This window comes from Dromaius novaehollandiae, chromosome Z (assembly GCF_036370855.1).
Source record: "Dromaius novaehollandiae isolate bDroNov1 chromosome Z, bDroNov1.hap1, whole genome shotgun sequence".
Classification (NCBI taxonomy): Eukaryota; Metazoa; Chordata; class Aves; order Casuariiformes; family Dromaiidae; genus Dromaius; species Dromaius novaehollandiae.
The window spans coordinates 20,932,624-20,944,848 of record NC_088132.1 but is presented as its reverse complement, the minus strand read 5'-3'; the positions used below and the strand labels follow the sequence as shown (position 1 = coordinate 20,944,848).

General features: G+C 35.3%; 1 protein-coding gene across 4 annotated transcripts in view; it reads left to right on the top strand.

Annotated features, from left to right (window-relative positions):
- The window catches only part of TTC39B (tetratricopeptide repeat domain 39B), a 78,078-nt gene extending 66,541 nt beyond the window's left edge, over positions 1-11,537 (top strand). For all 4 annotated transcript variants that reach the window (XM_064502571.1, XM_026097818.2, XM_026097821.2 and 1 more), the window contains 3 exons: positions 3,598-3,715; positions 6,209-6,325; positions 7,433-11,537. In XM_064502571.1, the coding sequence (XP_064358641.1) occupies positions 3,598-3,715; positions 6,209-6,325; positions 7,433-7,529 (332 nt within the window). In that variant the 3' untranslated portion in view covers positions 7,530-11,537. The remainder of the gene's footprint in view (positions 1-3,597; positions 3,716-6,208; positions 6,326-7,432) is intronic.
- The last annotated feature ends 688 nt before the right edge of the window (positions 11,538-12,225 follow it).

Below are 12,225 nucleotides of genomic sequence, written 5' to 3'. Positions count from 1 at the left end.
TACAGTGCTGTGTCCCGTCCTTTTTTTTATTTAGAAGTTAAACTATTCTTAGGTGGATTAAAAATGTACACTGTATTTTGGATATAAAGTGATCTTGTCAAAATTTTAGTCTTAGATTCTTTTAAAGTCTCACATCTTAGGAACATTATATTTTCATCTGCCTATGAAAAGTTTGTTTAAAATCATGTCTTTGCCTTGAGGTGTTTGCTCCCTATTTTGAGCCAAATTTATATCCTGTAATTTGTCTTGATGTGTGCCTGTGTATCATTTTTTTTTTCCTCTTGAGGAAACTTTTCATCATGTTTCCTAGGCTTTTTGCATTGTCAAAAATTGGGTCTTATCTGTGGAAATTAATGTAAAACATAGACAAACCATTTTATAGATCAGATAGTATTAAATTGAATGTAATAATAAGTAAAAAATACATCTGGTTATGACTTTTAAATAAACTGAGGTGATGGATAAAAACTTATAGAAGCCCATATAGGATATGCATAGCAGTAAAGTCTGGACAGTGTAATAAGCTAAGTGAGAGTAATTTGGAAGGCCAAGACTGAACTGGGTCCCATACTAATCTTTCATGTTTCTCTCCAAACTTCTGCAAAATTGATATTGCACCTCATAAATCTGAAGTGTCTTTCCTTTGTTGTTGCCACTTTAAACCCAAAATGTAGCAATATTTGAGACATCTGCAAACAAAGTAATGTTGCCATGACTTCTGTGCAGAGGACCCCTAAGAGGTTCTGGCAGAAGTTGTTGTGAATCCAGTGCTGTTATATGCAGAGGCTGGTGTTATAAGTGCTAATCAGAACAGGATGAAATAAACTTCCTGTCAAATTCCTAGGCTGAAGTGCACAAGGTGTCAAAATAGAAAAAAATCTACAGAGTACAGCAACTGAAGTCACACTAGCATAGAAATGGAAATATGGTAGATGATTGGAGAGAGTTTAGAGAGTATTTATCTGTAAGAAACATATAAACTCCCAGCAGAGTAGAAAACATAACTTAAAGGTGCTTTAGGACGCACACCTCTAGTTTCCTAGTCCAAAGGCAGAAACTGGAGGAGAAAGTTAAAGAACTTGTTTGTTGCTTTAGAATAGGGTTGTTTGGAGTCACTAGAGTGAGTGGTTCTTAAACAATGGAATAGTAGGGAGACATGAGTGAGGGTCCTTTTGATGTATATACCTTAAATGAATAGATCCACCAGACAATGAGAGAAATTCCTGTATGATAAAACGAGCTTGATTACACTATCCAAGCAAACAACCCGAGACTTCTCCTGTGCCAAAAGTCTAAAGGAAACAGGCTCCATATCTTAATACTAAATTTGAGAAGTTCAGTGTTTATTTTCTGAGTTGCAGTCACATTGCACATGAAGATAAATTGTCTATGTAGCATTCAGCTAGGGTGGCTTAATTTTTGTAAAATCATATGTTCGCAAGTGAAAATGAGTGTCTGCAAAATGAGTGCTATCAAAATCTGAATTTCACTGTGCTCAAGACTGAATAATTATGGCCTTCAGCTGTAGAATAAAACATTCTAATCTGCATTTGGAAATCTGTTGTTCATAGAAGCTACTGTTGAATAATTTACTGATCTTCCAAACAGTACACCTTCTTAAAACAGTGCATATTTCTTATGAAAATATATACTTTACAAGTAAGATGTAATCCTGAAATGTACTTGTTGTTTACACTTTTAAGATCCTTTGTAATAATAGCTGCAGTGAAATGTAGTTTAGTTGTGGACTTTGCATCTGTGAGCCTGATATATTTTTTTTAAAGGTATGGATTTGGACAAGGTAAAGATTGTGGTTACCAGAGTTGCTGCAGAATTGAGACCCAAAGAAGGTGGTTAGAGCTATTAGAAGAACATGATAAGGATACGATATTATTTTAAGAGACAGCTGTCAGTACTAGATAGCTTTAAAGGACTTCTTAGGTGCTGTAAAAAGTGTTAATTATACTTAAAGGTCATTTAAGGATTGAGACTTCTTAAAAGAGAGCTGTTGATATTACATTGGCCTCAAGTGAACAGGCACAGCAAGGAATCCGTCAAGGATTGTAACTGGTTGTATGCTCTGACTGTGCTGAAAGTAGACATGGTAGAAGGAATAGATGAAAGATCTCAGAAATTACTTTTTCCTCGGGATTTCTGGAAATGTTATTTTCCATAGTTATTGCTGTTTTATGTCTAAAATATAAAAACGAATTTGTAACTTTAAGAAAAATCTCATTTCTGTGGTGATCTTGCATGTTTTATTATATTCATAATGATATTTTCTTTGATACAGAGGACTACAAGAAGATACTCTTCAACATTTATTAAAAGGTTGTCTTCATTAAATTTTGCTGTCCACTTGCTATCCTGGTTACAGAATTTTGGCTTAATAGCTTTTTTTTCCTCTGGGAAGTACCAGGGGATAATACTTCAAGAAGGTGGTAAAGGCTGGCAAGTTTTTACTGGCATCAGTGCCTGACCCCAGTAATTTCAGGGAATGAGTTCTATAGGAGACAGTCATATGAATTTATTACCTTATCCTAGCAAAGTGTTTTAGAGGAATTCAAAATATTTACCCATTACTCTGGTTCTATCTGACATTAAAAGCACAGTTTGAGACTTGCTATCTATCAAAACTTCTCCAGGTTTAAATGCAGACAGAAATCATCCTGGATATAGTGACAGAGTACTTCACTGAATCCTAAGATGCTTTAATCTTGCATGTTTTGGAACTGTTTATGTAGGATTTTTTGGCAGACTACTTAAAAAAAAATGAGTGTGACCTTAGAGGACTGGTAATTAGTTGTAAACAAGATGATCTGATGGGAGGATGTTTTGCTTCCTGAATTGTTAATGTATGTGCAGCCATCTGTCTTTCCATATGTGTTTTCTTTCTTTCATGGCAACCAACAAATGTTGTAAACCAAGGCAACAAGAAAGGACCTCACTTGTTAAGGTTATATTTCTGGACAACTTAACAAAAATCCCTTCAACTGGTGCTTTTAATCCTATTGGACACAAATCTTTCTTATTTTTTCCGAACATTTTGTCACTGCTAGTGAAGCTTCTTAATTGGTAGAGATGCTGGGAATACTAACAAAATAGTTTCTTGCATTTCTCCTGCCATATAATGCTTTCTAAAAGTTTTGCGTGACAGAATCCTTGTGTATTCTCGTGCTCTTAACACTGCTGGTGCTGCTGGAGATCTGCCAGTAATTTGGAAGGCTGGATGCTTTTAACAGAATGTGGTGTGAAGGAGATTGTCTTACTGAAGGCTTTGCCTACTGTTTTAGGTGTTACAGGTACATGATGCAAAGTGATACTTACTTTGCACTGACTTCCTGGTATAGAAGATGAGACTGAGTGTTTATATTTCTTCTGAATAATTGGCCTGCATCTTTAAAGAGAAAAAGAGCAATAATGTGCACTGTTGTGCACTATCTTCTTTTGTATTTAAAATTGTGCCTGAGGGTTATATATGTTTTAAGCTGTAAAATTTTGACTCCTGAGCCTGAATATTCCCTACTGAAAATCTCTTGTTTTGCTTTTCATGGAGTTATCTTTAAATTGTATGGTTTATTTTGCTTTTACTCTTAGATCACAATGAATATTATATGGATGACGTGTGCATGTTGCAATTACTGAAAGGCCTCTGTCTGAAGCACTTAGGAAGACTCATGCAAGCTGAACTGTGTTTCAATCAAGTAATTCAAAGGTAAAAACTATAGAAATAGTCTTTTTACCTTTCCATTCTGTAACTTGGGGTGAAGCTTTTGATGTTCCCGCAGAAACAGTCCCAGAATGTTCAAAATAAGAATTTTGAGGAAGTAAACTTTGACAGAAAAAAATCCATCCTTTCTAGGAGCTGGTATTAAAATACCTCTGTAGGGAGTTGAGGAGCCGTAAGGCTTTGCTAGTATTTTCCTATGGAAATTTTTAAATTATGTAGCTTGACATAAATATGACATTTTAGACCAAAAATACCAAACTGTGACAAGTAACACTTATCTAAATATATTTGGAATTGGTATTTTTGTATTTGCAGAATTAATAGTATTAAGTAAAGATAGTTCATCTAGATTTATTATTTTTTTAACATTTAGAGCTACAGTAGTTAGCACTTCACTCTGTAGCTGAGAAATTATTGACATTGTTACCAGTTTCAATTGAAAATTTGAGTTTCCTATGTTATTGATTTATTAAACACTTAAGATGTCAGATTCATATCTACTGTAATAACATTTTTATATAACATAGTCGTGATTGTAACTGTGAACTTACTAGAATTTTTAGATTAAGTAGGCTGTAATAACAGTTTTGACAAAGTTCATGCAATTGTTCTAATTAATTTAGCAAAATAAGGTAATACCTATTATGATTTTCTTGCCATCTGGCCCTATTTTGCTATGTCTAAGATCCCAAGTGGGTTTGGCGAGATACTTTGCAAGTTACAATATAGTGGCTTTTCATTGATTGCAAATTAAAAGAATGTTGTTTCTTAAAAGAAAAAAAACTAGAAAAAAAAGGCAGACTCCAAAGGTGTTTGACACACAGGAGGCCTTAGGGCTGAGTCATCTCAAAAACCTTCAAACAATATTTCTTTAAAAGAATCTGTTTCTTTTTGGTAAGTTGAATATCCATATTTCAGATATTTGATCTCTGTTTCTCTTGGGCTGCTGCAATATATTATGAGAGTTTGTCACATAAGCATGCTTGCTGCTTTAAGACATGCTTTCTCTGCATCAAGCCTTGCCTTGGTGGATGAGGTGCCTCTTTGTCGCTCTCAAAATTTTGACACTTTTTCCAGTGCTAGTTGGGAACTTTTTCATTCCGCCACATTAGTTGATATTTTATTTTATCCTAATAAGAATCAAAGTGGTAAAATCTAACAAGGGCCTATGGGATACAGCCTTGGAGAGAAGAGGGATTCAGAAGAGTTGGCGGAAATTCAGGGATCACCTCCTCCAAGCTCAAGATATGGCTCATCCCAATGAGCAGAAAGTCAACTGAAGGTGGTAGGAGGCCTATATGGATGAACACAGTGCTTTCAGCTAAACTCGAACATAGAAAGGAAGATACAGGAGGTGGAAGGAGTGACAAGTGATCTAGGAGAAGTATAGAGACACTGTCCAAACAAGCAGGGATGGGGTTAGGAAAGCTAGAGCCCACCTAGAGTTGAATCTGATGAGAGATGTGAAGGGCAACAAAAAAGGCTTGTTTTTATCAGCAGCAAAAGGAAGACTAGGGAAAATGTGAGCCTGCTGCTGAATGGGGCAGAGGAGCTGGTGACAAAGGACATGGAAAAGGCCATTATACTCGATTACTTCTTTGTGTCAGTCTTTACTGGTGCAACCAGCCTTTAGGAATCCTATGTCCCTGAAATCTGTGGTAAGAGTATGGAGGACTTACCCTCGCAGGAGGAGCATCAGGCTTGGGAACATTTAAACTAGACATATGTCCATGGGAAGTGGACATACACAAGTCCATAAGACCTGGGGGGATGCATCCATGAGTGCTGAGGGAGCTTGTCAATATCACTGCTAGGTCCCTCTCAATTATTTTTGAGAAGTCATGGCACTGGGGCAGGCTGGAAGAGAGCAAATGGCACTTCTATCTTCTAGAAGGGCAAGAAAGAGAATCGGGGAACTACATGCTAGTCAGCCTCACCTCGATCCCTGGGAAGGTGATGGAGCAAATTTTCTAGAGGTGCCGACTGGCCTCAATTATTCTGTGATTCTAAGAATTTCTTCTAGTGAAGAAAAGTTGAATTCTGTTACTTCTCTGCTGACCTGTTCAGTCAAGCCATGGGAAGGGGGATCTTACTTCCGTGACTGGGAAAGAGGAAGAAGTGTTTGTATTACGCTGCCTAACCTAATGAACATTTTGTTTTTAAACTCTTCTTGTCCTACTTTTGAACTGTTCATCACACAATAGGGAAGTAGGTTCTCAGTAGCTTGTACAACACACCACAATACAAATAGTAAATAGGAATGAATAATTTCATGGTTCTAAAAGGTTAGATTGATAGTATTTCATGCCTGCTCTTTACAGGTATGATTGATTTGCCCAGGGGCAAGTGGTAAAGAAATTCCAGAGTGTTTTCTCTGGTCATGGGCTATTACTGCAGGTGGTGATTGCATTTAAAAGTTAAGAGATCATTCAAGAAAAGGTTGTAATTAACCACTTCTGTATTTTTCTGGTTTTCTAGTGAGAAGCAGATAAAATATGATAATTATTTGGTGCCATTCACGCTGTATGAGTTGGGTCTTCTGTACAAACAACAGGATGAGAGAGGAAAAGCAATAAGATTCATAGAAACTGCAAAGTAAGTGGATTTTGTGTTTGTCTATGTCTGTAGATTAAAAATAACTGATTAACTTTAGCAATGGAGAAGTGTCTTTTATTTTCTTTCTGACAGTAACTTGACAAAATAGAAATAACTATGAACCTGTGTTCTTGACCTAGAAAAGCTGTCTAATATAGTTGAATTTCAATCTTCTGATATTTCATTTCTGTTCTTCAGTCACATTATAGACAATATCAGACAAGACAGTGTAGTGCAAAGGGGAAATGTCTCTCTTTTCATTTAACCTTTGGAGCTGTTGGGGCCCTAGGTATGATAGGAGAGGCCTGGGCTTTGCTGCATGCACAGAACGGAGTTGGAGAGTCCAGCAAAAGGACCAATACTACTTGTTGCCCAGAGAGCCGGTGTGTGTCTGCTGCAAAAAAGGTTAGGGGGAACAGGTTAAGCATAGTTCAGTCCTGATTTCTTCTCTTTTTCATTTGTGGCAGGAGAGGGCTAGAGAGCAACATTTTCCATAGTGCAGCATATTCACTTGGTTCGTTCATGGGAGTAGGGGATCTAGTTTGCCCCTTGTGTGCATAAAAAGGTATACCAGTGGTGCTGTACAGTGTTACAAATGTGAATTATAATTATGTTTTTATATATCTATAATTTTTTGGCTTACGTAGTGTGATTTCCTTGTATTTTATTACATTGGTTGTTACATGTTTTGAAGTTGAACATATATGTTCAGCTGACAGCCTTTCTTTTCTGTGGCCTTTTCTAGTTTGTCTTTTCACAGCAGATTTATTTTTGCAGTTGTGAGGGCTCTTGAAAGGATCAAAATAAGTGAGGAAAATGGTTGCTAAGACCAGGATTCATTTTTACTATACATGTAATTGTTAGCACCAATATAGTGCTGGCCACTGTATTAGTGCTATTAGAGACCTCTCTACTCAGTCTGTGGAGATAGTTTTAGATGCACAGTTGAGTTAAACTGACTGCTGATGGTATCAACCTTGTTTCCTGTGGAAGAACTAAAGGCAGCTAACTTTGGTACTTCAATGAATGCAGAAGACTGAAACAAATCAGGTCAGAAATGTTTCTCTGTGAGCCTTCTAGCTGATAAATTAACTTTATTATTTGCAGAAACAACTACAAAGAGTACTCTATGGAGTCCAGGTTACACTTCAGAATTCATGCCGCACTTGACAGCTTGAAAGTGACTCCTGCTTCAACGCCTTGAATTCACTGAGATGAGATGTTTTTCATGTATACAATATTCTTATGCAACCTTTTTGGAATTTATTTCTTTTTTCAATCATGGAAAAGAAACAACCTAATGATTGTTTTCTCTCATCTCTGATTTGATGTTTGTCATTCCTTTGGACTATTTTCTCTATGGCGCATATACTATATCTACTTGATACTTTTAAAAAAGACCTTATATTTTGCTTCATAAAAATAATTTAATGTTTGACTTGAATGGGGATATTTAAAAAGAAAAAAACAGTTGCTGGTGCAATAACATTTAATTCAAACACTTTATTTTTTTATATGAAAACAGATACTGGTTATGCAATGGAACTGGTGATAATCTCAGCATTTTATGGGGATTTGATTTTTTGCAGTACACTTGGGACCTTTTGCCTCTGGAACAAAAATGTAATGGTTGCAAATAACCTTTGCCTACATTTGGCAAATACCATATGCTGAAATTTATGTTCCAGAGGGGAAAATTCATCATCTTTGACTTAATTTCATTTTGGGAACAAAATGAACTTGTCTGAAGTGCAATATTTTTACACTAACCTTTGAGAAAAAATTAAGCAGGGCTACAGGTATAATGCCTTTGCTGATCTATTTCACTCAGAGTAAGTGGTTACAGGGGATATTTTTCAGTCATAGAAAAGCAGGGCTACTGGGGAAATTAAGAGATCATCTAGTCCATTTTGTTTCCCTAAGGCAGAATCAACAGTCATGTCGTTCCTAACACACCCTTTTTTTTTTTTCATTTTTATTTTTAGCCTTAAAAAAAAAAAAAAAAAACCTTCATGGAGACAGACTTTGTAACCTGTGCAGGCAGTCTTTTCCAGTGCTTCATTATTTTTACCGGGAAGCTTTTCCTGATGTCTACCCCAAATATTTCTCGGTACAACTGAAACTGATTACTACTTGTTGTTTGCATCATGGACATGGAGAGCTGATTGTTCTTTTCCTTTCCTTTGACTGTCTTCTAATATTTGAAGACTGCCCCCCTTGCTGGTCTTTCCTTTTCTTGGATTCCAGCAGTTAATTCTTTTCCTAATATATGGGAATAACTCATATATCAAAAAGTGAATATGCTTTTTAACTTGGAAGAGTGAAGAGATTATGCATATTCTAACTAAGGGTTTCTACTCTTTACCAAAAATAGTAGTAAAATTGAGATAAGTACATGTGACTTTCCTTTCTCCTTAATGTAAGGAGAGCAGTGTCAAACTGAGTTTCTCAGTTCATACTGATATTGTTCCAGATCTTGCTAGCTGTCTATTCATAATGGTAAGAATATACTTGATTTTTCCTTTACTTAAATGTACCCTCCAATACCTGTTCTGTCATTAATTACTGCAAAATGTTTCCATGTTCATATTTTACCAAGGCCAGTATATTTACTTCCCCTCCGTAAATCCATGGTAGCTATTATCCTGCATGTGATTGTCTAGCCCTACCCTCATACCCCAAGAGAAAACAGAACACAAGAAAGAGCTGAAAAACGTAAATCTTCAGTTAATGAGAAATTTTTCAGTAACCCATTAAAAAGTTTAATATGATGTAAATGCTATCGTTAATTCTCACCAGATTACTGAGAACACAGCTGTCTTCTATGACTTTATAAATACCTGAATTAGTAATGTTTCAGTTGCATTTAAATATGTGTAATATTGACAAGGGAATACTTGCAGGTGAAGCAACAGTTTAAAAATTTAAGCTAAATAAACATCATAGGTCTTTCAGAATGGAAGCCTAATCCAAAGTCTGACTTCAGTAGGTTTGGATTTGGGCCTTTTGTCTATTGTAAGCGTGTAACTAAATTGTTTGCTAAAATTCCACCTGCGTAGTTTTGCAAGTTCAATACCTAAGAGAGAGAATGGTTGATAATTGCAGCATGCCTATGTTAAAATATACTTTATTGACTGTAGCTAAAATACAAAAGATATATTTGATTTATTATTAACAAAGGTTAGCATATGTGCTACCAACTGAGCTCTCTTATTTCTTACATACTATACATATGCGATTTATTAACTATAGGCAGCAAAAACAGGGATTTTCTGTATAGTATGTATATTTCTGACAATGTTGTTAGTGGCCTATTTGGTTATTGGCATGTTCTGTTCAGGATTATTTGTGGTTTAATCTGTACTGGACTGTATTAATCAGATGAGACCTCTTCATTTTCTCTTGAAAGGTGATGAAAACAATACTGGGAAAGGATTTTTATGATTTGTTTGGTAAATAATGATTAGCTGTACAGAAAAGTAGAACTGGGACTACTGACTCTCAGGATGGAGCATGAAGTAGTCTCCAATATGTCATTGTTTTGGAGAATGTTTTATGCTGAGTATTTTATGAGTGATCTGGGGTAGAAATCAAAATTAACAACAAGTAAAGAGACTGCTTCCTTAGAAGATGATTTTTTGAAAGTTTAGTACAAAATGTAATGTAGCAGTATACTTTTTCAATGATGATGATACTGACTGCAGAAGTAAAGGAGAATGTTCTGTTTTCTTTAGCTCAGCCTTCCAAGTCAATATTAAATGATGTGTCTGTGATGCTTTTCTTAGTCTTGTTTTGGAATCAGCCTTTTTGCACTCATGTAGGAAACAGGCGTATTAACACACATTTGCCATATGTTGTTCAGTGTTCTAATGCCCTTAATTCTCCATCATAAGTACTATTTACACAGTCTCTCTTTCTTTGCTGCTATTACAAACTTTTTTAGACTCCTAAGCAGTCAGGTTTTCTTAGCTTTATTCTGGACTATTTTTTAAAACTGGTTAACAGTGGAAATAGAAATGTGTGAGAGAGTGAATCCTAACCCATCACAGAAGGTAGGTTTCAGTAGACTTGTAGCGATACTTTCTCCGCCAAACACCGCAGCAGAAGTGCATGGCTGTGGTCTCCTCTGACACAATGCCTCATTGATTCAGTAGTATTTAGTACATTGTGTTTAAGTTAGGGTAACTAATTTCTGGATAAGAGTTAGGGTGAAAAATCTATGGCTTTTTTTACCTGCTCTGTACTGTACTGGGCCTTAAATATAATTCTGCTGTAGTCTTACCACTCTTCAGAATTTTCACCTCATTTGTTCACATCTCATGGCAATTTTGAATAATGCATTGAAACTTTGAAACTGAGCTAGGTCAAGCATTTACCTTTGATACTCTAACCTCCATCAATAGGAATTGTATAATGTATCCAAGAGCAAAATCTAAGCCCTTAGTTTAAGCAAGCAAGGCTAAACTTTCATAGTAATGCTATGGCAAAAGTGGTCTTTGTGATAATAGATGTTTATTTTTTAAGGTGGGGATAACAAAGCAGCCTAGTTATAAGACAAAGCTTCCCTTCAGTTAAGAGTTGTCTACATGGAAAATACTACAGAATTTCCTGTATATGCATATCATTTGAATGCTTAGTCTATTGGTGAAAAGTTGTTATATTATGATTTTTAAGTGCTAGTTTACCACTTTTTAATAAAAATTAAAATAAAATACATGTTAAAAGCAAGCTAATTAAAGATTGTGTTTTATATATGTTACTAATATACATGGGCAGCAGCTATATTTGTTACCTTATAGCCAGAAAAATAAATAATTGTACAATGATTGGATCTTGTTATATTTCTCAAACATTTTGCCAACTAACCTATATAGAAATGAGTTCTTACGCTTGTAACAACTGCAGCTTGGGCTTTTATTTTATTACTAATCTTAATGTATAATGTCCTCTTGTTTCTGTATATTCTTATACTGCGTAGTTCAACAAAGAATGTTTATATTTGCACTAGTGGTGCAGTTTATTTGCTTTTAAACTATTGAGACTTGGACATGTTAGTGATTGGCATTTTGGTAAAAACAAGGTTGGAATAATGGTGGATGAATGACAAAATATTTTCTGGTATTTAAAGCATTTAGAAATGTTCTTTGTGGTGCATTACAACAGGTTTTTGCTTTAGAGAAATAAATCACATTTTATGCTTTTGCTACCGAGAGCAGAATTTAGTACTGTATTTTAGTTGCACATAAAGAACCTTCATCTGAGAATTATCAGCATAGAATATCAATCAAAAGGGCCCAGACTGAAGTTTAAATATGATGTCTCAGGCATATAACTCCTTTATACTGCCTATCTTCCAATTTACCAAGGTCAGGCAGGGATGAAGGGTCTTTTGAAATGTAGATATCAAATGTAAAATGAAAACTACTTTAATTAGTCTTAATTTCTCATCAGAAATCAAATAATACCTTTAAATGGGATAAGAGTACTCTAGTGAGTGATTAATATTTAACTCATTCCCTTATCAGTTATGCCATTAAATTCAGTGAAAACTAGACATCATATTCTGCTAGGATCCTTCTAAAATCATAGCCTGAGAAACACAGACAAAATGTCCTCTTTACATGTGTGCAGAGCTTGGTTTTAGTAACATTAAAAAAAGTAAATGTTTAAAATTATTTCTTGTTTCATGTGGGTATCATTAAACATTTCCATAGTTGTGTGTCAATTTATCGATACTTCCCAGCCAGTAGGCCAACTTAATTAACACGGGTTTAGTGACAAGAGCAGTGATTACCATTATCATAAGAACAGAGCTATTGGTTAACCTAACTCATAGAAGGGCAGAGGAATGGAGAAGTTTCTGTTTATTTGTTGTTGCAAGAAACTAATTTATTCTCAAT